We start from the raw sequence: 27,744 nt of genomic DNA on the forward strand, positions 1-27,744 counted from the left end.
GCAGGAGATCTTCCCTTACCCAGCACCTTGCTATGGTGACAGACTACAGGGACAGTGACTGTGCTGTAAATGTTAACCAGACAGTTGAAATACAAACTTCATTACTCAAGTACAGACAAAGCTTTCCTCAGGCCGGTAGCAAAGCAGGAGAACAACCATATGACAATGAGAAACATTGAGAAATTTGCCATAAAAAATATCTAGCAAGTGTCTATTTTAACTGAAGCACATCTATGTTTTGTGCCATTTCGGAAAGTAAAAATTCTTTCCAGTTCCTTGGGATGCAATGGTATTGACAGTATGAGAGTCTGAATCAGCCTTTCAGCACTTTGTGTCTTGAGGGGGCCTGGCTAGGGCCCGCCGAGGGTGGGGTGCACTTGGCCGTGTAACATGAGGTTGGAGTTGGCTGGCCCAGGTGCTCCAGCACGGTTGGCTGTCTGTGTCATCACCAAAGAGCTTGTGACTGGAGGCCCCACAGCAAGCCCAGGATGGAAGGGGCTTTGACCCCACATCCTCTGCAAAGCCCATATTCTTTTTTTTTTTTTTTAAGATTTTATTTATTTATCAGAGAGAGCGAGCGAGCACAGGCAGACAGAGGCAGAGGGAGAAGCAGGCTCCCTGCCGAGCAAGGAGCCCGATGCGGGACTCGATCCCAGGATGCTGGGATCATGACCTGAGCCGAAGGCAGCTGCTTAACCAACTGAGCCACCCAGGCGTCCCAGCCCATATTCTTTTCTTTATGAGCATCGCTCTCATGACCTCTCACTATCCAGGGAGCAGAGGGAATGTTATCAAGTAGCAGCACAAAGTAACGGGATGTGGAGGAGAAAGGCATGAGCTTTGTCCGGATGGCTGGGGGAAGAGATAGTGCATGTGTCCAAGCCCCCGTCCGTCCACGGAGTGTGTTCATCTGCTGCTTCCTGCGTCACTTGGAACTTAGTTTTTCCCGAGGTCTGATGCTTGAGGTCAGGAGTCCTGACAATGTTTCAGTATTTATGTCCTCGAAACCTTGAGACCATCAGGAGAGGGAAGGGTATCAACAGAGCAGGAAGGTGGAGGACGGTGGCCAGAGGAGTCGTGAGCACCGCCTGCTGAGCCCCCGCCCACGCGGAAACCAGGTGAGAAGCGGCTGTAAGCTCTTCTCCAGCTGCTGCCTTGCAGAACGGCTCTCATTGTCTTCTTGTCTTGGGCGTGTGTGTGTTGGAAAAAGTTCTTCACTTAGAGTGTTAGACCTGCCTAACCACCGAAGAGCAGCAGAGTATCCCTACACATTTAAACACCAGATCTTTGTGGGGCACCTGCATGGCTCTGTTCGGGAAGTATCCGACTCTTGATCTCAGCACAGGTCTTGATCTCAGGGTCATGAGTTCAAGCCCTGCATCAGGATCCATGAGGGGCATGGAACCTACTTTAAACAGGCAAACAAACAAACAAAAATACCAGATCTTTGCTAAGTTTGCTAAATTTATTTCGTTTTAGGATACATATCTTAAGGCAGCCTGGCTGGGTCAGAGGATATAACAAGTCACATTTTTCATATGCATTGCTTAACTCTTGCATATAGAAAATGCTTACCCCTTGACCTGTCCACAGCAGGGTTTGGCTATCCATGTTTGCCCACTCTTTCTTTTTTCTTTTTTTTTTTTTTTAAGATTATTTATTTATTTATTTGACAGACAGAGATCACAAGTAGGCAGAGAGGCAGGCAGAGAGAGAGAGGGAAGCAGGCTCCCCACTGAGCAGAGAGCCCAATGCAGGGCTCGATCCTAGGACCTTGGGATCATGACTCGATCTGAAAGCAGAGGCTTTAACCCACTGAGCCACCCAGGCTCCCTCATCTGCCCACTCTTGTTACAAGAGTCACTATCATTCTCTTCATTTATATGTTTACATATTCCATGTGCAAAAAAAGTTAATATGCCATTATTTTAAATTTCATTTTTCATAGAGAGATTAAATACCTTTTCACATTTTTCTGTTTGAATTTGTTCTTATGTGAACTGATGTTTGATATCCACTGCCTGTTTTTCTGTTGGGGTATTTGTGAGATTTTTTTAGTCACTGATATTTAAGCCCTTTATGCTTAGAAAATGTTACGCTGTGTCTCATACCTTTCATATAACCCTCTCCTGATTGTCAGGCCTTCTTGCTTTGTTAGCGTACAGTGTTTGCCATGTCACAGATTTAAGGTTTTTCCTTTAAGATTCGTTCATTTATTTTAGGTGGGGTATGGGTGTGCAGAGGGAAAGGGAGAGGGAGAATCTTAAGCAGAATTCCCACCGAGTGTGGAGCCTGACACAGAGCTCAATCTCACGACCACGAGACCCAAACCATGACCTGAGCTGAAACCAAGAGCTGGACACTTTACTGTCTGCGTCACCCAGGTGCCCCCAGTTTTAAGTTTTGTGTAGAAAAAAACTATCATATTTTCCCTGACTTTGGTATAAGATATATATACCTTAATATATATGTGTCTCAATATATTTTATATGTATGTATGTGATATCAAAGCAAAAAATGCATCTCTGTCTTCAGGCTTATCAAGCATATTCTCCAATGTTTTGAATATTTTTCTTATTCAAATTATGAATTCATTTGCAGTGCATTGTGCTGCAACAGGTGAGGGTTACCGATCAGAGTTCTTCGTTGTAACTTGCCAAACTGCTTCTCTCTAAGTTGGAAAGGAAGCAACTTATCGGAAGGGCACAGGACTTGCCACAGGTTGCAGAATGAATGGGTGGCGGAAGCTTGTTCAGTGCCCCTGGGCTGGCTGCCCACTGGGCCTGGTGAGCACGTCTCTGCGGCCTTGCTTGGGCCCAGGCACTCTTGTCTGCTACTGGGCATACCAGGACGCCCAGTCCATTGCTGCTGGCAGAGTTCGGGTGCCGCAAATCCATACCCCCGGCCCCTGGTCAGAACGGGCCCTCTAGCCCCGCTGCTTCCCTGCTGTGCTCCTAGGCTACGGCGGTGAATTCTTCGGGTGTAGATGTACTCAGCAGAGCCTAAGGTCCTACGCCTGGATGCAGCTGCCAGGACCGTACCGCAGGTGTGTAGAGCTTGTGCTGCCCAGGGCATGGCCAGTGACCCCATGGAGCTGACTTCAGCCTTTTCCGCTGGTCAGTTAGCTTCTCTGGGACCACGTGGAAGACAAGCTATTTTTTTCCCTGTTGAACTGAAGTGGCACCATTATCATATGCTGCAAATCTGTAATTCTTTTTTTTAGCGCAAAATTAATCTCGGTTTCTTAAAGAAAAAATTAAAAGTTGACAGCCTGACTTACAGAACAACTATTCACTCTCCAGTCACTACTAAAAAATCTTTTTCCATGTGACCTAATTACACTTTATTTAATGCAACTTTAATTATGAGAAAACATTTTACACATACGTGAAATATCTACCCAGTGCTCATGAACTAGAACACTGGGTAACACTGGAAGTTAGTTGTTAGTGTTGAAAAGAAAGTAAAACCTTCACGTGAGACAAATCTGTTTTAATGAAGAGAGTATTTAATGTTCCATAATTATTTGAAGTATCCAGGAGAGCTAGGCTCTTTTTTTCTATAAGTCTGTACGGGCCTTTTCCTTGGCTCAGCAACATTCTCAGTATTCTTCCTGAATGAGGCTTATCCTGGCTTCTTGGACAAGAGGAACTTCTGCCACAGATCTAATTACTTCTTTCACTAACTCTCATTTAAGACTTAATGTTACTCCCTTTGATATACTATGTAGATTTTGTATACTTGCCACTGATTCTTGAGATACATTCATATATATTCATACTTGTGTGTGTACACACACATACACACACACACACACGTGTACTTTTTTACTTCTAATTTGGATATGACAAAATAAAGCTGTTGAGTCTTATAAAACTATTTTTAGTTTTTTATTATTTTATTATTTTTATATTATTATTTTTATTTTGTTATTTTTAATGTATTTATTTAGTTTTTTATTATTTTATCAGTTCTTTCTTATTTGATTCTTTAGTGTTCTCTAGGTTGACCATGTATGAGTAATAATAAAGTCAAAATAATTCTTCAATATTTACAGGTCTTATTCTTTTTTTACCTATAGAATCAGTTAAAACTTTCAGGGCAATATGAAATATTGGAAGTGATAGTGGCCATTCTTGTCTTAGGAATTTAACTGAGATTCTTCTAAGGTTCTACCATCAAGTCTGCTATTAGTTTCCACCCAGTTTTCTTTATTATGCTAGTTAAATTTCAAAATTACTCTGAGTTCTTATCAGGAAAGGATATTTAAAGTTGTCAAGTGCCTTTTGGCATTTCCTGGACTGGTTATATTTTCTTGTGTAATTATACTATAATTGCCATTTGTTTACTGGGAGCCTAAGACATTTGTTCTGTAGTATTTCTTGCTTCCTCGTGGGGCTCTGAACTCCTTTTTCTCTCCTCTGTATCTCCTAGACACTACGAGCTGCTCTAGAGCCTGGGCTGCATCCAGGTCCCATTACTCTGGTAAGAGATCTTCCTGGGTGGGGCTGTTTTCTTCCTGCTGTGTCACTCGGTCCCCTGCTATCTGGTTGTACCATTTTAGCATGAGGTTAGGGTTGATTAGAGGGCTCATGTACTGTCAATCAGCAGTGTATCTCATTATAAAGTTCCCATTAACCTTCCACTTAATGGCTTTAGTATCTAGAAACAATGGTCCCCTTCTATTATTTTAATAGGAGTAACAAGAAGGCAATGAAAATTAGTATCTATTGTTTTTCACTTAGTAGCTGAATTTTTCTATAAAAAGAAATTTAGGTCACCCTGAAATGCAGTTTGTACAGAGAAGGAAGGATGAATGCTTGCTTTTCCACGTGTTAGAATACAGAGCTGGTGCCCTAGTGACCCCAGAGAGGCAGGAGGTAGCGAATGTAACACTCTGTCCAGTGATGTCGTGATTTTAGCTGCGTTTCCTATTTCTGTCAACACATGGTAATGTTAAAGCATATTTTTACTTTCAAACCGTTCAAAAGGCCCTTAATAAGGGTCACTAAAAATAATAATAATAATAATAATAATAACATGGAAGGAATTTTGTTCATCTCTGGGAGTGGTAGAAAATCTTCATTCTGCGCCACTGACTTTCCTCGTGGTTACCTCCATTTGTTCTCCTGGTTGGAACACAGGACGGCTGTTCTCTGGACGTGTAAAACGGTTTCATTTGTCTCAGAATGTTTTTATTGTTTCCTTGGGAATTCGTTATTGACCATGTGACTTTTGAACATCTCCCCTAAAAATTAGCTTGATGTTGCTTTCCTGGAGCCAAGACAGTGGGATTCTGTATCCCTCAGGAACAGATACAAAGCTAATTTTTAGGTTCTTTATTTTGCAAGATTTCAAGAACTCCAGGGAGAATTAAAAAAACAAAAACAAAACCCAAAGTGAAAGACCTTACGAAGACCTTACAAAAAAAGCTATCTCCCCTCTCACTTTCTTAATAATAGCAATAACATTATAATGGGATATGGGAGATAATGATGATGGTAATGGTGGCAATGGGGATGCTGTGTGTGTGTTATTTTGCATATGGATGGAGGATTAGGAAGTGACTATGAAAGAGAAATTTAGGGAAAGACCTCGCCTATATAAACCTGGATTTGTAAGTCATGGAGAAAGCAAGATCAGTTTTTAAGCCTGGACCCCATAGATGGGAGTGGCATCTACTGTTGAAATAGGCTCTGCTTTTGGTGTGATGTGAATCATTTGGGTAGACAGCGGCTGTTTCAGCCAGTGTTCGATGTTCAGTTCAGGACCCATTGAATCATTTTGAGAAAGAGTTGGCCCCAATCAGGAACATTTATCTTCGAGTTTGTCCTGCCAAAATTTATGTGCCTTTTGGATCGAGGCTATTTTTTCCCCCCTATTCATTGGAGAAATAGAAAAATGAGGCAGAAGAAATAAACCACATATTGGAAACAGGATGGCCTTTGGGTTTTGATGAGTATATAGGCCACATACGATGAACCCTCATAGGTAGAAGCCATCCCCTCACCTGCTTTCAACAAATAATGATCTAACAGGCACCTGCCGCATGCCGGGTGCCGGGTGCCTTGCAAGGCTCTGTGGAGCAAGCAGCCCACAAGACCTCACCTTCAGCTTGAAGGGCTTCATTAGGCTCGCAGAGGAGACGCAGCAGGTAAATGGGCAGTTACAAAGGAGTGCTTCAGTAAGGAAGCCATCTTCATCTGGGGTCCCGAAGAAGCTCAGAGGAACATCTACCCCCGGCGTAGGGGGCTCAGGGAGGGTACCCAATAAGGGGTGTCTGAGCTGAGGCCTCCCTATGGGAGGAGATAAGAGAAGTCAATGCAAAGGAACCCTGTGTGCAAAGCCTCTGCCCCGTCAGGTGGGACTGGGGTAGAGAACTCGGGGGGTGGGGGGTGGGGGGAGGCGAAATGTAAGACATTAGGCTGGAAAAATGTTAGAGATCGATCTTGTCCAGCCTTGTAAGTCAGTAAGAAGTTTGGGTATTCTTCTGAGGATGCTGACACAACGAAGATAGTGACATGAGTCAGACAGATCTTTTAGAGGACTTCCCCTGCCCCACAGTAAGTGCTCAAGAATGATTTGTGCAATGAAAGACAGCTTCTACTTTTCCTTCCTTCCTTCCTTCCTTCCTTCCTTCCTTCCTTCCTTCCAGAGAGTGCAAGAATGGGGAGAGAGGGGCAGAGAGAGAGAGAGAGAATCTTAAGGAGGCTCCACACAACATAGAGCCTTATGCAGGGCTTGATCTCACGACCCCGAGATTATAATCCGAGCTGAGATCAAGAGTCGAACATTAAACCACCCGAGCCAGCAGGCGCCCCGGCATTTCTTCTTCACGCTTTCAGACACGCAGGGGGTCCGCAGAAAGGCCCGCCCCGCACGCGCGCCGCGTCCGAACGTGTGCGGGCCGGCCCGGCCTCCAGCGCCGCCGTCTCCTCCCAGACCCGGGCGGTGCACCCCGCAGCTCGGCCGACTGCCCCGGGGGCGCCTCGGCCACGGTCCCTCGCGGTGGTCTCCCCCACGCGGCGTCTCTATGACTCGGGAATCCGGAGAACACACAAGACGAACTCTGTGGTCCTCGGGAACCACCTAGAGCCGGTTGTTTCGAAGACGTCGAAGCCGCTAACCTCGCAGACGGCGCTTAGCAAGCGGCTCCAGGCGCGGTGTGCGGCGGAGCGCGGGGGGGCGCGGGGGGGCGCGGGGGAGCGCGGGGGGGGCTCGGGGGAGGCGCGGGGGGGGCGGGGGGGGCGCGGGTGGGCGCGGGGGGGGCGCGGGTGGGCGCGGGGGGGCGCGGGGGGCGCGCGGGGGGGCGCGGGGGAGCGCGGGGTGGGCGCGGGGGGGGCGCGGGGGGCGCGCGGGGGGGCCATGGGGAAGAAAAGGCAAAAGCACCCACTGAAAGTCGCTGTGCGTCGCTGGGAGCTGGGGCTTCGGGCCGAGGAAGAGAAGCGCGTCGTCTCCAGCCGCAGCATTTCGGCGGGGGACGCAGGGACCCAACGGCGCGGGGGTGTGAGTGAGGCTGAGTCGCTACGTGGTGAAGACGCTTCTAGAAGCGGTTACACTCCTTGACTGGTTTTCGTCCTCCAGAAAGCCCTGCGGGGTGACATGTTAGTGCTTTGCTTCTGCCCCCACTGGGAGGAGCCCTGGAGGAGAGAAGAGCCCAGGAGCTCCAAGCCCTGGGCCGTTCCTGCCACGGCGACCCGGAGAGAACAGGGAGGTCGCCAGGGACAGGAGGGGGCGAGGTGAGGAGGCCGCGACAAACAGGAAGCCCCTAACCAGACCCACGGCGAAGGGGGGTTACAGCGAGCAGAAGCAACATCTCAAGGTTAGTAACCTTCTAGAAAAAAAAGTGGATGTGGCTGAGCTCACACTTTGTTTTAAAGATTTTTTTTTTTTTTTTTTTTTTGATTCATTGGACAGAGAGAGAGAGAGATCGCAAGCCGGCGAGCAGTAGGCAGAGAGAGAGGAGGAAGCAGGCTTCCTGCTGAGCCGAGAGCCCGATGCAGGGCTCGATCCCAGGACCCTGACACCATGACCGAGCTGAAGGCAGAGGCTCAACCCACTGAGTCTCGCAGGTGCCCCTGAGCTCACACTTTTAACATAAATCTCGTGCAGGGGAGTAGAGACGGTCCATGAAAGAGTGTCAAGTAGATTCAGCAGGAAAAGAGCCAGTGACAGCTGGGTGGCTGATGTCCGTCCCATGAACCTGTAAGTTCGTGGGTGGGAACAGTTCAGCCAGGCCGTGTCATTTAGGTCCTTTCTCACAGTGCTTCTAGAAGAATTGTGTTTGTAATAGGTCTGATAGTATGTTCCTTGAGAATAAGGAAATCGAGCTAATTTTACTAGTGTCTGCACTGCTTAACCTTCCTTCCTTCAAGCCAGACAGAGCAAGGAGGACCTTAAATAACAAATGCCTGCTAGCTGAGTATTTATTACCCTGTGCAGGGCTTGGTGACCTTTCTCTGTCACGCATCACACAGTTACTATTTTCGGCTCTGTAGGCCATGTGGTCTCTTTGCAGCCACTCATCAGAGCACAAAAATAGCCATGGACAGACAATGTAGAACCGAGTGAGCACGTCCCAGTCCGAAGGGACTATTTGTAAAGGGTCCAGCAGGGGCTGGATTCGGCCCGTGAGCCACAGTTTCCAGAACCCTGTCCTGGAGGAGCTCTGCTGCAGCCCAGCTGAGGTGTCTGCTTTGAATGGAAGCTAGGCCTCCATGGGCCGTCCCTCCAAGGTGGTCTAACCCCTGGGGCAGCTCTGTGACTTGCCCGAGTTCTAAGGGCCTGGCCGTCTGAGGGAAATCGTGTGCCTTTCCTTCGTAACATTCTCCTGAGGCGACACTTTGAGGCAGGGAGCAGAAACCTAGACTAAAACCCTCCTGTTGAAGTCTTGCTGGAAGGAGGAGCCTCGCAACAAGGACATCCCAGCCAAAGGCATATAAACTCTCACATCTGGGGGGGGTCGGGGGGGGAAGCCCCCAGTCTTCCCCGCCTCGGTCCCTTCTTCTCAGAGTCTAGCACAGGCGAGACTGTTTTGCAGCCCTCGGCAGGTCAGCCGCTGTCTGAGCAGGAGTGGGCCGGGAGCAGGTAGGAGCGGCTTCTCTGTGTACACCTGTGTCCGGCACCGCCCGGGGACGGTTGCCTACTTGGGTGACTGCGCAGAGACAAGAATCCTCCCAACGGCCAGAGAAAGCAGACATGGGGGGAAAGCAGAACGTGTTACAGATAGCAGAAACAATGAAGCTGAGGAGAGGGAAGCGTCTGTGTGTGTGGATGGCCTAAGAGAAGGAGACAGCGTGTCCGAAGGCTGTCGTCCAGCCCAGGACGCCCAGCAGCATGCGGTGCGAGGCAAACCCGTGCAATGAATTTCGTGCTTGCGTGGTTCGCTGAGACCTGTTGGATAGGGGAGGAGTCCAATAATATTTTGATAAATGACTTCCTTGAGGATGAAGCTCTTTTATACAGACAGCTCTATTAGAAAAAAACCTCAAGCCAAAATTCCTTCATAAATCATGCAAAAAAGGGCTCCCTCCGCAACAGGAATAGCTCAAGGGCGTCTCTATTTGTCTTTGGTTCGATGCTGATGAATAGGGCTTGTCCTCAGCAAAGTCGTAACAGCTGAGCTTGACCTCGGGCTGCACGTCCTTCTGCATCTTCCATTTAGATCTGTAGCCTCCGGGGCCAGCATTTTAGTCACTGCAGAATCGAGTCACCGGTAGCGCAAGTGCTGTCTTCGTCTTTCCTCGGACTTGGCTTTGGATGCCTTGGGAATGTAGGGTCAACTGCCCACTATTATCAGTTCATTGCCCTTTTCTTTTCTTTCTTTTTTTTTTTTTAAGATTTTATTTATTTATTTGACAGACAGAGATCACAGGTAGTCAGAGAGGCAGGCAGAGAGAGAGAGAGAGAGAGAGAGGAGGAAGCAGGCTCCCTGCTGAGCAGAAAGCCCAGATGTGGGACTTGATCCCAGGACCCTGAGATCATGACCTGAGCAGAAGGCAGAGGCTTAATCCACTGAGCCACCCAGGCGCCCCATTCCCCTTTTCTCATAATCCTCCTGTACCCCTCATTCTTCGCTCCGGAGGGAAGCTCGCCGAGGGCTGTGGGAGCATCTGACTGGAAGATTCTGTGCTGCGTCTCGTTCCCATAGGGTGGCACCGCGTGCCGCAGCAGAGACGTGCCATGTCCCCCGTTCCTCTTGCCACTCTACCTGCACCTCTGCCAACCTGCCCAGCCCTGACCACATACTCACCATATATATATATGCATTAATAAATACACAGACATTAATATAAACGCATGCAATGTCTCGGCGTGTGTTCCATGAGCACTTAGAGATTCTTTCTGTCGTGAATCATTGCTCTGACAGCCCGGACTCGGCTCTGCACCATCTGTTTCTAGCCGGTGAGGAGCTGCGGCGCAGGCATGCGACGGGTCTGCGCTCGCAGCTCGCATGCTGGGGCTCCATGTGCATTTGCAGACCAGACAGGCTGAGGGACCACGTGATGTCAGTCAATGCAAGGCCAACAGCGACATGCGGTGGCTTCTGCCGTTGGAGAGACCTGAGGTGCATCTGGCCTAATGCCATTCACGAGCGGTGAAACTCATGCAACATAAAATTCAAGTGTGCAGCGGAGTGACATTTCACACATTCGCAGCGTCCTGCCAGTACCATCTCTATCAAGTTCTAAAACATTTTCATCATCCCAAAGCAAAACTCTATGACTTAAGCAGTCGCTCCTGGTTTCCTCTCCCTTAAGCTCCTGACAACTGATCAGATCTACGGATTTATCTATCCTGGGTGTTTCACATACATGGAAGCTTAAAATATGTGACCCTTTGTCACTTAGCATGTTTTCAAAGCTCATTCGTGTTGTAGCCTGAATCAGTATTTCATTCCTTTTTAAAACTGCATAGTATGCCATTGTGTGGATATACCACAATTTCTTTATCCTTCCTTGTGTTGATGGACATTTGGGTCGTTTCCACGCTCTGAGTTTTGTGAAGACAGTTGCTGTGAACACTGGTATGCAAGTATTTGAGTGTCTGTTTTCAGTTCTTTGGGGTATAAACCTACGACTGGAATTGCTGGGTCTATGGTTATTCTGTTTTACTTTTTGAGGAACAACCAAACTGTTTTCCACAGTAGCTGCACCATTTTACATCCCCACCAGCCGTGTACAAGGATTCCAACTTCACTGTGTCCTTGTCAGCACTGTTATTTGCCTTATTTTTCATTATAACCATCGTAAGGAGCATGAAGTGATATCTTCTGTGGTTTCAATTTGCATTTTTTTCCTAATGACTAGTGATGTTGAACAACTTCTCGTGTGCTTGTTGGTTGTTAGTATTTTTTTTTTAGAGAAATGTCTATTCAGGTTTTTTCCCATTTTTAAATTTTTTTTTTACTTTTTAATTTTTTTTTTAGTCCATTTTTAAGTTGGGTTGTTTGTCTTTTTCATTGTTGAGTTATAAGAGTTTTTTTAAAATATATTCTGGATTCTAGACCTTTATTAGATGTATGATTTGCAGATATTTTCTCCAGCTCTTAGGGTTTTTTTTTTTTTTTTACTTTATTGATGGCAAAATATATTAAGTATTTTGAAATAGGTCATACTGTGTCTGTCACAAGATCACTCCAGGTACAGAGTGTGTGTGTGTGTGTGTGTGCATGAGAAGGGACACAGGTCTAAAGCAGGGCACGGTGCAAGGGAGGGCCATTAGGAGGACACTTTCTTGAGGGATTCAGGAATTCTTGGTACTGGGCATAACTCTTGTTCTATAGTTTTATTTTTTTGTCAGTACCTATCAAGAGGAAGTGCTGTTGTTACATTTGATGTGTGGAGTTAATTTTTCTGACTCAGATGTAAATCCTCATTGCCCTTACCCCCTTAGTCCACTCCCCACAGGCATCCAGGTTCTCTTTCAAAATCACAAAACTGTCCTCACCACTGCCTCCGTAAGATTTTTAGTGGCTCTGTGTTGCTGTCCGAGTTGTGGTTAATATGCCATAGATGTGTCCCAGGGACAGTGTTTGGTGCTGTGGTTACAGAGGTAAGCAGGATGCTGTGGTTCCTGAAGGCCAGGTTTGAACTTCTCCATTGCTGTCCTTCAAGATACTTGCAATCTGGACCCAACATCGTGGTTGTCTCTTTCCCAGCGCCGAGACCACAGTGACACCTTTCCCCTGAAATTTCCTCTGTTGTCATGCTGTTCTCTCCTTCCCTTCCTCCGCTACTTGGAAAGGCTTAGTTAGGTTGGAACGCTCAGGATCTGGTGCATTTTTTCTATGAAACCTTTTGCAATTAGAATGAATTTCCCCCTCTCTGGGCTATGCCAATACTTGCTCAAACTTGACTTCTATAGAATTATCAGGTTTTATTATAATAAATTGCCTCTGTGATCTGTCTGATCCAAGATACTACTGCATGCCTTGAGGACAGAGGCCAAGTCTTTCTCCTACTTGCTCATACTTTCTCATACCTCCAGGGCCGAGGCAGGGTAGCTGGCACAGCTCAGTAAATTTTTGGACAGACTATTTTTTTGAATTACTTGCAAAACAGAGATACCTCATCTGATACTATCATACAGCTGTTACAGGTAAAATTCCACAGACGTGAAAGCTTTTGGAAAACCGAATGCTGTGTACACATAAGGTGGCCTATACAGTACCATATGTATACATTCTAATTGTATACTGCTGATCTCGTGCTTCCTGAAAAAGTTCCAGGTTAGATACTGAGGTTGAACAGCAGACTCCTCCTGGTAAACTTTGAAACCAGGTTCAGAGTTGGCCGTAGGCAACATTGTTTTTAGGGATTCATGTTCCTCCTTTCAATTTTGACCTACTTTTTATTTTGACCCTGTCATCGAGGGCCAAATGCGTTCATCTAATTCTATAGAGGAAATAATGTGTTTTTATATTAACATGGTAATATGTTCCTAACAAGTTCTTAAGAAACTGAACTGTTATTTAACATGGGGGAAGGGAACAATGAGGAACCTAAAAAAAAAGGAAAAGAAAAATCAATCACATTTGATATTGTCCTATAATCATGTAAGATGTAACCATTAGGGGAAAGTGGGCGAGGGGGTGCTCTCTGTACTGTCTTTGCAAATTACTCTGACTCTGTAACTATTTCAAAATAAAAAGTTTAAAGAAATCATCCGTAATGGTAAGTTTGTGAATGTCCTGAGCCACCACACTCTTGGAGTTCAGGTCCGTCTGTGGTCCTTTCATGGCTTCCAAAGCAAATGCCTGAGGTCAATGAAAAGGTAGTCGTGAAAGGTAAAGGGAAGGCCATGCCCAACCACAGTCCACACTGGTAGAGCCTCCAAATCCCCGACACCCCAGACCCCTCCCCCTGCCCTTCGGTCTCTGCTCCAATGTCAAGTTCTCAGGGAACTTGACCTTTCTGTCTAAAAGGGAAACTACCACCAGCACCGCCCTATCCCCACTTTCCTGCTTTGTGTTTTCTTTGTGCACTTATTCCCTAGAACTCACTATATTTTTTACTATTTTGTTTCCGTTTCTGTCTCCTCCCACTAGAATGTAAGCTCCATGATGGCAAGGACTTCTTCTTCTTCTTCTTATTTATTTATTTATTTATTTATTTATTTTAAATAAATTGACTGTTGTATCCTAATTGCCTAGAGCAGAGTTTGGCATAGAGAACGCCCTCAGCCGTTCGCTGATTTGTTCAATGAATGAATCTTTGTAGAAAATAAAAGCTTGAAAATAAGCAATTTCCCCGAGAGAGAGAGAAGTGATTCAAATCTGCTCATCCTTGTGCGAGAGCAAACCTGACTTTGAAGCTCAGACCTTTTCCTGTGTTCGTTGTTCAGAAAAAGAAGGCACGACTGATAATATCTGAGAGGAAGGAAGCAGTGCATTGTGCTGGGCCTCTGCATGTAACATTATAAAAATTGTCTTTTTTTTAATAGACTAGACCAGCCTCCCCAACGGTTTCCAGAGATGGATTATCTTACTTTCTTCTTCGCTATTCTTCACGTATACAGAGGTAAAGATAATGTCTTCATTTAAAAAATTTACTTCTTTTTTGGTCTTCTAGTGTGACATGTTTAGAATTTATAATGCCCTTTAGTAGGCTCAGATAATTTCTCACTTGTTCAGGAAATCTACAAGTTACAAATACCTCTTATCGGCAGTGGAAACCTTTTTAGACTACGGTAGAAACTGCTAGTGTTTAGTGGGGTCGCAATTTACTCTCTTCCTTGGTCTTAGAGAGCTTAGAGTAAGATTGAGGTGTCTTTTGCTATGTCAGCCATCAAGCCTAACTGAATAAATGTGATGTTGTGTATTTCAGCACTTTGTGAAGAGATGGTTTGGGACACGACTGTTAAACTTGCTGAGAATATGAGCCTGGAGTGTATATATTCATCACTGGACACCTTAGTTCAGCTGGAATGGCACAAGATCACTACGACCAACAGAGAGCTCATGGCCATTTTCAGCCCTACGTATGGTTTGAGTGTAAAGCCACCCTATACTGAGAGGGTTTACTTTTTAAATTCCACCATGGCGCCCAATGATATGACCCTGTCCTTTCATAACGTCTCTGAGGCCGATGTTGGCTTCTATTCCTGCTTTCTGCACACTTTCCCACAAGGACATTGGGAGAAGGTGATTCAGGTGGTTGCCTCAGGTGAGTGGACATTTTGTTCTCCTTCTTACCCATCTACGACATTGAATCTTAAAACCCCAGTAGAAACTATAAAATGCTCTATCATGTGTTTGTGGTATTTTCCAATTTCACTTCTAGATCTTATGATGTTATTGTTTTAAAGAACTAGTTCTGTGAATCAGTTTCATTTTTCCTAATGTGCTGTGATTTCTGAGTAGAATAGGCATCTCACAAATTAGAGTGTCGTAGGAAGAAGAGCCCAGGTTTTCTCTTGTCTCAACCATGACTAGAGCCTGGACTCAGCCGATGTTGGCGTGTTCAGGTCCAGGACCAGATCCTTCCCCTTGTGAGCTTCCTCCCCGGGATGGAGTGCTGCTTCCTTCCACTAGGCACTCAGTGCTGGCTTCAACCTCTGTGTGTTCAGAGTCCTCTCTGTAACACCAGATTTAGGTTTATTAGTGAATCTGGGCAGAATTCTTCAGGAACTGGCTCCATTTTTGGCTTCAACCAAGTTCCTAAGAGATGAACCTTCAGAAACTGCAAGGTGTCATTTCAAGAAGGATCAAATGATCTCCTAGATATTTTCTGCTGTGTCTATCAGGGACTGGTTTGCTGCTTAGTGAGTTAGTCCTTCGAGTAATAGCCACGTGGATTGGGTACGGTATATTGGAAATACATGGCTTTTCTAGCCTTTAGTTTCCTCAAAACCTTATGTTAGTTGATTGGTCCTCTCTGCATCTCAGGCTTCTGAACAGTAAACGGAGTTAATAATACCATTCTCTGTGTCGACTGGCTTAGGGAGCCTATGGTTAAAGACAGAGGACAGTCAGGAGTGGTGGGTGTTATTATTGTCACTATTATTGTTCCCTATGCTTTCAGTACAAAATGACTAATGATGAAATTTTGAGATGTCAGAAATAGTTTGGAATCGTGTGTTTCTTGTCTGAAGTCTCTAAAATTATATCCTAAATGGATATTCAGCAGAACACATTATATGACATGTGCTGGAGGGCTTGCTTTCCAAGGGATGTATATTATAAAAGAACAACTGGGGCGCCTGGGTGGCTCAGTCGGTTAAGCCGCTGCCATCGGCTCAGGTCATGATCCCAGGGTCCTGGGCTCGAGTCCTGTATCGGGCTCCTTGTCCAGCAGGGAGCCTGCTTCTCTCTCTGCCTCTGCCTGCCACTCTGCCTGCTTGTCCTCTCTCTCTAGCAAATAAATAAGTAAAATATTTTAAAAAATAAAAAAATAAAGGAACAACTTATAGTATTGCATTGGGGATAGCAAATAGTTAGAAGATAAAGCAACTTCCCATGTGTTAGTTTTCTTTTTCTCTATGGATGTAGCTAAGCTCAAAAAAGGTTTTGTGTATATGACGGAGGTGTACGAAGTGTCTGTTAGCAAAATCTCTTTAATGAAATATTTATTATCGAGTCCATTTTGTCATGGAATGCCTCATTTGCTTTGAGTGGTCACCTGTTGAGGGCTGTCTGCGAGTTTTTCACGTATGGACCACTTTGGATCAGCCGTGCAGATGAAGGAGAGGGTTGGCGAGGGCCTTCGGGTGGAGAGAGCTGGTCCACACCTGGTCTGAGCCACCAAGGCCACAACGAGCTGGGACCCCCCTCCCCCTTCGTGTGGCGAGCTTTTGCAGTTTGGATTCCCAGATCAGGAAGTCCAATTTCTGTCAAAATAGAGCTGATGAAACATAGGGAGAATAAAGGTCCCGGGCACAGGGAGGTTCACAGTTGGGTGGCATGACTCCGCCGAGAGAGCTAAGGCGCGGCGTGAGGACTGCAATTCACAACGTTGCAGTGCGGACTGCATGTCCTAAGAAAGGAGATCTCAGGCGCTCTCCCTGGGAAAAAAAATGTAACCATGTGAGAAGAAATGTGAATTAGCTTGATTGTAGTAATCGTCTCACTGTGTGTGTGTATGTATGTTTCTATTTATCAAATGATTGTATTGCATGCCTTAAATACATACTTTTTTAAAAAAAGATTTTATTTATTTATTTGAAAGAGAGAGAAAAAAAGAAAGAGGGGAGGGGCAGAGAGAGAAGCAGACTCCCCACTGAGCAGGGAACCCAACGTGGGGCTCCATCCCAGGACCCTGAGATCATGACCTGAGCTGAAGACAGACGCTTACACAACTGAATCACCCAGGCACCCCTAAATATAGACAGTGTTAATTTAAAAACAAAACAAAAAATGGCATTTTGACCTCTTCTGAAAGTTGAGGATAGAGAATAGAGCTAAATTATTGGGAACTAAGTTGTGATTGCCATACCAAGGTGGGATTTTTAGCATCGTGTATGAACAATTTTGGTAATATTCCCTGCTTTTATCATCCAGATTTATTGCTCCTATCATTTTCTTGTGGTTAGGCAAGGGGGATCTTTACCTTCTGGGGATGTTTCAAATACAATGGTAGGATTTTCAATCACTGGTCAAAGAAAGGAGAGCCTGCCTCTCCACATAGATGAATTATTCATGATGGTGTTCTTTTTTTTTTTTTTATTAAAGATTTTATTTATTCGACAGAGAAAGAGACAGCAAGAGAGGGAACACAAGCAGGGGTAGTGGGAGCAGGAGGAGCAGGCTCCCCACTGAGCAGGGAGCCCAATGTGGGCTCAATCCCAGGACCCTGGCACCATGACTTAAGTCAAAGGCAGACACTTAACGACGGAGCCACCAGGTGCCCCCATGATGGTATTCTTTTTTTTTTAGTTTTATTTTCCCTGTGATGGTATTCTTAAGCATGCTTTGTCATGATTTTTTTTGATCATTTATATATATATTTTAAAGATTTTATTTATTTATTTGACAGAGAGAGAGATATCACAAGTAGACAGAGAGGCAGGCAGAGAGAGAGGAGGAAGAAGGCTCCCTGCTGAGCAGAGAGCCCGATGTGGGGCTCGACCCCAGGACCCCGGAATCATGACCTGAGCCGAAGGCAGAGGCTTAACCCACTGAGCCACCCAGGCGCCCCTGATCATTTATATTTTTCAGTAACAGATTGCGGTAATGGGCTGGTGAGAGTATTCCACTCATTTTCAAAACCTGGAGGAATTCCTTTTTTTTTTTTAAAAAAAAAGAGCAAACTAAAAATGATAGTGAATTTAAAAAATAGTAGCCATATCTCAAAGCTAACCTTATATATACTTTTAGTTTTCGGTTTGTGCTTTATTAACGTAGTATCGGGACCTGCAAGTACGCGGCACGTGTGTAACTCAGAGGAGCCGTTGATGGTCTATTTAGCGACACAAGACTGGAGCTGGAATCCAGAAATCCTAGTTTGTATACTGGGTTGCGAGGCCTGCAGAAGGAAGTCCTACAAACGCGGGTTTCTCTTCTTTGCTGATAGCTGACTACGTTAGAGGAACTTGGTCAGTATCTTCTCATTTAACCCCACTGCCCACGTGGATGCGGACGTAAGCTTGGTTTTCCAGGCAAGGACTTGAAGTGTGGGGAGTTCGCAGACTTCGTGTGTCCCGTTGGATGAAACTGCTGTGAGGAATGGGAAGTGACAGCTTGGGGTGGGGGGCATGGAGCTGAGGGGCCCTCAGAGGAGGGTCAACCTTGGGACAGCCTTGCGGGCCCCACCCCCCACCCGGCTTTCAGCTCAGGACTGAACAGTAAGTAGGTCAAGCTTATTCTAGATAAAGGTGCTGTTATGCAAATTTACATTGCTGATTGGAGACGTTAATGGTGAGCAGGGCTGCAGGCATTTACTGCTTCAGGGAGAAGCTGCCGGGGTGGCTTGGGCGGTAGGGAACCTTCCAGAGGCCGCCCGTTCACGGCAGTTTGTGTTGGAAGAGGGATCCCGCTGAAAATTCCTGCAACCCCTGTCTCTGGCCTTATTAGTGGGTTCACGGGAATGTAGTTAAGCTTATGGAAATGACCCGCACAGGGCGCCCACCCACCCGGCTCCGCAGTCTACCCTCCCCCAACTGCCGCCTGTGCTTGAACCCAGGGTCATCTCCTCCAATGCTTCCGAAACCCCGTGGTGGAGGTGATGTGCCCCCACCGTGCCGCTGGTGGAAGTGCTCAGGGTCATCGACCACCTGGGGGCTGTGACTTGCCCAGTCTCAGCATCCAGAGGAGACCAGTCGATGTTTGCGAAGTGCCGGGAACCAGAGGAAGCGGAACGGAATTCCCGCACGGTGCGCAGGGAGGCGCGGGGACCCAGTCGCACTGGATCTTGAAGATGTGGAGGGTATTTTTCTGAGAGAGACAGATGAGGGGAGGAGAGAAAGTGGAGAGGGAAGTGTTCTAGGGGCACAAGGAAATCTGACATCCTTGTGGTTCCCTCTCTGGGCTCTGTGGCCCCTCGCTGCCATGAGAGGTAGCCCGAGGGGAAAAAACAGGGGTGCCCGCATCAGCCAGGGGGCTCAGCATGTGGTGTGCTGGGGTCCCAAGGAAGGTTTTACGCAGTAGATTCTAGGTTAAAAAAAAGAAGCTGGAACAGCGCAGTGTCCCAAAGAGCCTGAGAAGTTAGGCTGGCCGAGATCTTCATTGCCTCAGGGAGTCTGAATTTCACTATGGGAAATCCGTGGGAAGCTACTGAACATTTTCCAGAGGGAGACACATAATAAATCTGTGTTTTTCACTACCAACAAGATGAAATTAGTTGTAGCTTATAGGAGGGGAAGAGTTTAAGGTCAGGGTAAATAATATTTCATGGATTGGGGCACTTATCCACTACTGGTAGGAGTGTACATTAGTATGTGTATTATATTATTGGTATTGGTAATATTCAGGGTTCTCCTGAGAAACAGAATGAATAGGTTGTATATGTATATAGAAAGAGATTTATTATAGGGAATCGGCTTATGTAATTATGGAGACTGTCAAATGGGGACCAATAGGCTGGAGTCCCAGGAAGGACAATGGTGCGGATGAAGTGAGAAGGCTTCTGCTGAGATTTTCCTCTTCTCTGGGGAAGCAAGTCTTTTTGTTCTCTGCAGGCCTTCAACTGATTAGATGAGGCCCACCCACAGTATAGAAGGCAATCTGCTTACTCAGAACTCACCAATTTAAATGTTCATCTCATCCAAATGTTTCAGTGAGTGGCACTAGAGAGGAAAAGAGGTTCCTCTAATACTAAGGACCCAGAACTGTTGGCAGTGTCAAGAAATCCCCTAATGAGAAAGATTCTAAAGACCATGTTGTCCTATGTCTCAATCGGGGCGGCCGACCCGGAATCATCAATATGTGCTTTCCTCCGGCTCCTTGTTTGTTTATTAATTTTGGGATGATGTCAGGATTTAAATTTTATTTAAAGCTGGAGAAGGGGCAGTGTCGCAGATCTGGTTTGTGTCAATGTGTATGCTGATTTGTGGGAGCTGAACCTTCTTATCCTTATTCACTCATCAAGTCTTTATTCAGAGCCTGCTGTATTCGAGATAATGTCTGTGGCTGGAAGCTAGAAAGACGTGGATCTCAGCTCTAAGTGGTATGCAGAGTACTGGGGGAGAGCAGAGCTGTGTGTTGCAAAGTAGAATTAAGGAGTGAATGCGGTTGCAGGTCCTAAAACAGGATTTACTTTTAACCAGGAGATTCAGGATAGATTCCCTGCAAAGGGGGAATTTAAAGTTAACCTCGAAGGAGGTAGGTCAGAATATTTGGACGTGGGGATGGGTGGAGTAGCATTTTGGGAGAATTGCTTTATTTATTCGTTTATTTAAAAAAAAAGATTTATTTCTTTATTTCAGACAGACAGGCAGTGGGGCATGAGCTGGGGGAAGGGACAGAGGGAGAGAGAGAACGGCCAGCAGACTCCCCATTGAGCTTGGAACCTGGTGTGGGCTCCATCTCACGACCTGAGATCATGACCTGAGCCGAAACCAAGGGTCAGACACTCAACCGACTGAGCCACCCAGGTGCCCCAGAATTGCTTTAAATATCATCTAGAAACAAAGATAGCTTTGGCTCTGCTTTGCCTAGTTTACGAGGACATTTTCATTTTGTATAAATGACTCCGACACCACTTTCAATAACAATAGCAATGACAGCCAGACCTTCCAAACACACACAACACACCAACAACAAACTTCCAAACACACCACAACAGACGCTGATCAACAATTAGCGCAGTTTCTTCTGGGTCACAGTTCGTGGCTTAGCTTATCTCCACATGTTGACTTAGCGCTTCAAAAGGCAGAGGAATCTAGATATACGATATGGTTATATTTTATTGTCTATTTTTAGCAAAAATCCCTTGATTTCAGCTTTTATCGCTCCCAAATTCAGAAGACAGGAAGAAAATGTATGAAACTGACACTCTCTTGTCTATTAGTGACAGGTGCAGAGTGAGGCAGGGAGGGCTTGGTCTGAAGGATGCTTCTGCCTGTCAGAAGAGATTCCTGACAGGGCTGAGAAGGCCACAGGAGGGGAGGATTTCTTGCCCTCCTGGGACGAGAGTCACCGCTGCATGCCAGCGTGTTTTGTCCTTGTGTGGACTGTGGGTTCTTTCAGCTTTGCCCATCATATACATCTCTATCACTCCGAAGTTGTTTGTTTTTTAAGTGGGGCAGAGAAATAGAAAAACAGTTTCAAATTCACTCTTTAAAGAATTAAGATATAAACTCTTTTTTTTTTAAAAGATTTTATTTATTTATTTGTCATAGAGAGACAAGCAAGAGCAAGCACAGGCAGACAGAGTGGCCGGCAGAGGCAGAGGGAGAAGCAGGCTCCCCGCCAAGCAAGGAGCCTGATGTGGGACTCGATCCCAGGATGCTGGGATCATGACCTGAGCCGAAGGCAGCCACTTAACCAACTGAGCCACCCAGGTGTCCCAGACATAAACTCTTAAGGTGCATTCTTACCAGCTCGGAAATAAGTCATGAGAGTTTTCTTGTAGACACACATATATACACACATCACATACACACACATAAGAATAAACAATGTTTCTGTAAAATGTTACATTTCAGAAGTTTTTCATTTAAGAAAGAAAAAATATATAAAATAGTCCCTATAAGAAATAGTCAACTGATGAAACAGAAACACTTTAAAGTGTTAGAAATCTCTCTCCTTAATAAAATAAAACAGAATATAAAGAAGTAGATGATAAAGAACGTTTTTAAGACTTGTGAAAGCAAGGTTAGGGTCACTGAACTTCTCAAGGGTGAATGAAACCAATGGGAATCTGAAAGTGGAGTAGTTACCAGAGCCCATGCCAAGGTTGCTTTTACTGATCTGCTTTCCAATCGCTAAGCCCGGAAAAGAGCATGCTTGAAAGCACATAGGAGATTCAATAATCAGACTTTCGGGGAACAGCTCTGTAATCAAAAATCAAAAAGAGGATGCCTGGGTGGCTCAGTGGGTTAAGCCTCAGCCTTTGACTCAGGTCATGGTCTCAGGGTCCTGGGATCGAGTCCCGCATCAGGCTCTCTGCTCAGCAGGGGGCCTGCTTCCCCCACCCTCTCTCCTCCTGGCTCTCTGCCTACTTGTGATCTCTCTCTCTCTCTGTGTCAAATAAATAAAATAAAATAAAATAAATGAAAAAGAGACAAAAAAACAGACCAGCAGGGGCAAACCAGACCTCAAAAAGAAGACAATACTGGAATGATAATTAAATTTCACACTGTAATGGCCGCTCAAGTTTAACAAACAGGCACAGGTCTCTGGGTTTTGTGAGAGCAGTTTGTCCGTTTCAGTCCCTGCAAGAGAGCTGCCCTTCCTCTCGTTCCCTCCACACTCAGTATTGGACACGTCCGCCGTAGCAACATCCAGAAGAAAACTTTCCTTTAGATTGATTAAAATGTTCTCAGGCAGCCCAGAGCAGGGATGAAATCGGCTGTGATCTTTGAAACTGTTCTGTTCACTTGCACAAACTCTACCTTTCCTTGAGTAGGTATTTTTATTTCTAAGATGACCCTAGGGTAGGGACAGGTATTTGGCTGAATTTCCTGAAGGGAATGAGCTACAAGCCTAAGTTTCCGAACAACTGCCCTGTGGCTCCTGTAGATCATTATTATTATTTTGAGAGAGAGCCAGCGAGGGCAAGAGCACTCACGCGCGTGCAGGTGGGGAGGAGGGAAAGGCAGAGGCGGGGAGAGAGATGGAATGTTCAGCAGCCTCCACGCTCAGCACCTGATGTGCGGCTCGGTCTCACAACCCTGAGATCATGACCTGAGCCCAAGCCGAGAGCGCTTAACCAGCTGAGCCATGTAGGCGCCCCGTTGAAGGATTTTGTTCGTGCAGGTAGAGGCGTGCAGTTTCAGGTTCTCCTTTAACTTTGAGTGAGCAGGACAGCTCACACCTCTCCCGTCACTGTCTGCCACCCCTGCCGGCTCCGCAGCGCTCAGGGAGGTGCTGACCGCGGTATGTGGAACATATTTCCCCCGAGAGTGGGTGCTGGCGTGGGTGTGGGTGCCAGGGCAGGGTGGGGATTGCGGCTTCATGTGTCAGAGCTGTCCCAGCGACTGGAACAGGCCAGCCCACGCAGCTTGGCCCAGACTCCTCCCCTGGACCCTCTCTGTGTCTCTATTTTTTATTTTTAAAATTCCTCTTATCAAAGGTTGAAAGCTGTAGAAATCACACCTTGTCTTCCAGAACTTTCCCTCCGAAATGTCTCTGGGATTAAAGGGTGGGTGTCAGCGGACCTTCAAAAGACCATTGACTGATCAGAGTATTTACTGACTGAGAGGAAAATTACATATTTGCATTTTGTGAGATAAAAATGGATTTTTAGATGTTGAAAAACGAACGGAAAGGAAATGGAGTATGGCAAGAGAGGAGGAAAAGTGAAGCTCTGAGCTGGTTGGAGGGTTTTTCCCCTTGAGCTCTTGCTCTCCTGGGCGCCGTTCTTTAGCCTTGGTAGAAGACGACTTGGTTTCCAAGTTTCGCTTTTTGCTGCCGGTTTTGGGTTTTGTTTGGTTTCATAGGAAGTGGAGGTTGCAAGCAAGGTGGCTTTTCCTTTCCTCTCAGAAAATTTGTGAAGACGTTTAAGATTTTGAAACCATTAAGAATTTTAAGACTATCAAGTCAATCCTTCAGGGATCAATGCGAAATGACTCCCCCAGGCAACATCTCTTCTCCTTGCTCCACCATAGTTTTAATTAAATAACTCCGCTGATGGGGCTTCTGGCACTTCCCTTGAGAGATGATTCACAATCCAATAAATCTCAGTGTGAGAAAAATTTCCCTGACTTCAGCTATTTAACCACAACACACATTTTATAAAACAGTCTTCCTCACAATCTGCCCAGAGAGAAAGGCCCCCGTTCCCCTGAAGATTCATACAGAAAGCGTTCTAAGGACGGAGCCACGATAAGCAATATTCACATTTAATAGCGCCGTAAATAGCTTCCGCGCGTCATACCTGCCGACTGCAGTGGGGTGATGACTGCGGCCAATGAGAACCCAGTCTGCACAGGGATTCTGCGAACACTTACGCGCGCCCTTTAACTAGCAGAATACTTAGGAAACATAACGTTCTCGTTTCGCAGACTAGCTCTCAGAACACATTTGTCCCCTTTCTTGGCAGGCTACATGAAATGCCGTATGCTACCCAAACCGGTATTTCCAGAAGAGTTTAGTGAAGGAGCATGTGTGTGTATTCCCTGTATATAGGATGGTTTCCTTCCTGACATATAAAGAATCCAAACCTTCGGGAAGTTTTAGGTCACCCACCTAAGCCATTCCATTAATGGGTAGAGTACATTTCTCTCTCTTTATAAACTGGAATCACTATTGGAAGGGTACCATTTTTCATCTGAAAAGCAGCCAAGGAGTTCAACTACTTTCTCTGAGACAGAGCTTGGTAACGTTCAACTACGTCCCCAGATGAGACGAGCATCCATCCCGTTGACTTATGACATCATATTTCTCAAAATGTCTCTTTATTATATACAAGAAATGCAGTCATTCATATAAATAAGTGGGTAAATGTAAATAAAGAACATTTATTTAACAGTTAAAACATCTTACTTCTTCCTTCTTTTCTTCTTAAATCCTAGTAATGGTTCCTAAAAGCATAAATATTAAAGAAGAGAGAAAAATTTCTAGTTACTAACATTGTGTTTTTTTGAGCTGACATAGTTTTTGAATTTTTATTCTTAACTATTACTAATTATATTCTTAACTATTAACTACTATGTTTTCAGTGAAAATAGCAGATTTGAACCAAAGGGCATAGTATTAAAATTTGTTGCTCAAATGACCCTTTGCGGTATTAAAATCTCTATTATTGGGTGAATATTGATAATAGTAATTTTTTAAATTGTGTAAACCCTTTCTAGATCTAGTAAAGAGAAATTTAGTATTTGCTGGGGTGCCTGGGTGGCTCAGTCAGTTAAGCATCTGCCTTCAGCTCAGGTCATGATCCCAGGGTCCTGGGATTGAGCTGCACATCGCACACCGGTCTCTCTGCTCAACAGGGAGCCTGCTTCTCCCTCTGTCTCTGCCTGCCTCTCCCCCTGCTTGTTCTCTCTCTCTTATTGTCAGATAAATAAATAAAATCTTAAAAAAAAGAAATTTACTATTTGCTGTGAGGAGATGATGAAATGAATAAGAAAGTCTTTGTTTTCAGGACATTTAAAATCTAAGAGGGGAAGTATGTATATACTTGTTAAGAGGCATAGAACAATGTTTTGGGAGTTGAGAGGTGACAGAGATTACTGCCAGTTTCGGGGAACCATGGAAAGTGTCTGCACCAGGCTGGAAATCCAGGTATGATTCTAGAAGGAAAGTGTGTCACGAAAATCTTCACATAATGGAAATGCTCTTTGCATTTGGAGCATACAAAACAAAACAAAACCCCAAAAAAACCCAACAACTTTGGTCACAGCCTTAGGGGAAGGGCAGCAGGTGGGAAGCTTAGATTTTTGGACTTCATTTGGTGATTAGTAATGTTTTCAAATAGTGGAAGTCCCGTGTTGGTCATGACTGCAGCCATGATTTGAAGCCATTACTCTAGCGACTGCGTATGGGATGGTTTAGAGGCAGGAAAGAAGCAAAATTGGAGACTAAGAAACAGGCAAGAGTAAGAGAAAGGGAGCATGCAGTCTTGACACCAAGCAGGCGTGCCGCCAGTGGTGTAGGATCAACCAATGAAATCTTCACAAAGACTCTGCTCCTTCCTAAGTTACAAACACATCCCCCCGCACCCCCCAACCCCCAGTTCCCGGGACCTCAAATTTCTTCTTCCCATTTCCTTTCTCTTTCATTCAACAAATATTTATTGAATATCCACGGTGTGTTGGGGTCTGCATGGGATTGGGGGGTACAGTGAGGAAATGTTCCAGTCTCTGATTTCAAGCTCAAGCCTCCTTTGGAATGCCCCTCGATGCTTCCTCGACTGCAGGTGTATAGAGCGGGGGTGGGTGGTGACAGGATGCCGGTGGCGGCGATGCGTTGGAGAAGTGGCAGCAGAGAGGGGAAACAGGACCATGCAGCGAGCTTCCGAGAACAAAAGATGCTTGAGCTTACTCAGAGGGGAAGATCAGAAACTTCCTGTTTGAAGACTGTTGTGCTGCTGGCAGGATGGCATCGGTGCTTGAGGGAAATCGTGCTAATGGCTGAAGCAGAAGCGAGGCCGGCAGGCTAGGGAGCCGCAGGAGGCTTCGTAAGGCAGGAGTGAAAATGAGCCGAAGTGGGTAGTGGAGCCAGGTGGCGAATTAGGAGGGGTTGATACCCGAGACCGAGAATTTGATCTGCGGCCGGCAGGAGCTCCAGATTGTTGCTTGGAAGGGGCGGGGGCAGTTTTGAGAAGCTGACTTGGAATTCCATTTGCCTGAGAAGACCACATTGGTACTGAGGTTGCATTTTCTTTGCAGTGGGATGGGGTTGGGGGCTCCAGTTCCAGCTGCATCTCTGTGTCCCTGCGGACACCATTTTCAGGTGAGGTGCTTTGACTTTATTCTTTAGGCAATGGGGAGCCCTTAGGAGTTTTGATTGGGTGAATGGTTTGCAATTTAGGAAGAGCACTGTGAGGAGGCTGTTACGGGGTAAGTCGTGTCCCCCTAAATTCATATGTTGAAGTCGAGACCCCAGTGCCTCAGAATGCGACTATATTTGGAAATAGGGTCTTCAAAGAGGTCAGTGAGATAAAATGAAGTCATTGGAGTCATTTGGAAGACGAGGAAATTAGGATACAGACACACAGAGGCAAGAACATGTGACGAAACAGGGTGAAGAGGGCCACATACAGGCCAAGGAGAGGGGCCCCACAGAATCAAGCACGCTGCCATCCTGGTCTTGGACTTCCAGATTGAAGTCCCCCAGTCTGTGGTCTGTGGTCATGACAGCCTGAGCAAAGTGATGCCGAGGCTGTAGACATGGGCCAGATAAGACAGGAAGTGGAATTAAACCAAGGCGGGGTACCTGGGGGTGAAGCGGGGGGGGGGTGTCCTTCCTCGTGTAGCTGCCATTGTTGTTTCTTCCCCACCAGAGATTCCGAATTTACATTAACAAACGACTACAGTTGCCAGAACTTGGGCTCAGAAATTGCTGGAGTGTCGTTTCCCTTGCCTCCTCGGTTCATTAGGATCAGTGTCCATCGGCCACTTCTAGTTCTTGCTGTCATTCTACCCTAACCTGTCCTTTTCAGCATACCCTTCTCCTCTCCTCCAGATTTGGTGCCCATAGTTGTTTTATCATCGGCCTCGGATTCTCTTAATGTCAAAGTGGCTCTATTTCTACAATCCCTTTTTTTTCTCCTGCTGCCTATTGTCTGTCTTATTCCTTTATGTCCTTACGCGTTGGGCTCGTTTGGCCGGCGTGAGGCTCATCGCTCGTCACAGAGCATTTCTGGGAGTTCTCGGAGACTAGAATGAAGGGCCTTCATTCACAGAGGAGTTGATGCTGGTGTTAGAGTAGATAGTTAGGTTCTGATAGGGTGTGTGGAGGTCAGCAACGAGGAAGTTATGGCCGGCTACTGGAAGGGGCAAAGATCTCTCCCAGCTACTGGAAGGGCAAAGATCTCTCCCAGCTACTGGAAGGGGCAAAGATCTCTCCCAGCTGCATTCCCCCAGAAGCTGGACCAAACTAGACAGGCCCAAAATGGTGGGCATCCTGATAGGAACCCCTGAGCAAATTAAGCAAGAAAAAAAAGCAAAAAATCCTGCTTCTCACCCCAAGTTGTGACTATT

At 45.9% G+C, this 27,744-nt stretch overlaps 1 protein-coding gene across 7 annotated transcripts in view; it reads left to right on the plus strand.

Annotated features, from left to right (window-relative positions):
* Nucleotides 1-917: 917 nt before the first annotated feature.
* Nucleotides 918-27,744, plus strand: part of CD226 (CD226 molecule) — an 80,549-nt gene continuing 53,722 nt past the window's right edge. For 2 of the 7 annotated variants that reach the window (XR_014302756.1, XM_082698911.1), the window contains exons 1-3: nt 7,511-7,822; nt 13,950-14,021; nt 14,328-14,666. Coding sequence is in view for 4 of the 7 variants with exons in the window: in XM_082698911.1 (XP_082555037.1) it covers nt 13,976-14,021; nt 14,328-14,666 (385 nt within the window). In the remaining 3 variants the exon portion in view is untranslated. Of the gene's footprint in view, nt 1,119-4,463; nt 4,486-7,187; nt 7,823-13,949; nt 14,022-14,327; nt 14,667-27,744 lie in introns of those variants that run through there. The other 5 variants (XM_082698912.1, XR_014302754.1, XM_082698913.1 and 2 more) reach the window with 5 other exon arrangements.

This window comes from Mustela nivalis (assembly GCF_964662115.1).
Source record: "Mustela nivalis genome assembly, chromosome: 14".
NCBI lineage: Eukaryota > Metazoa > Chordata > Mammalia > Carnivora > Mustelidae > Mustela > Mustela nivalis.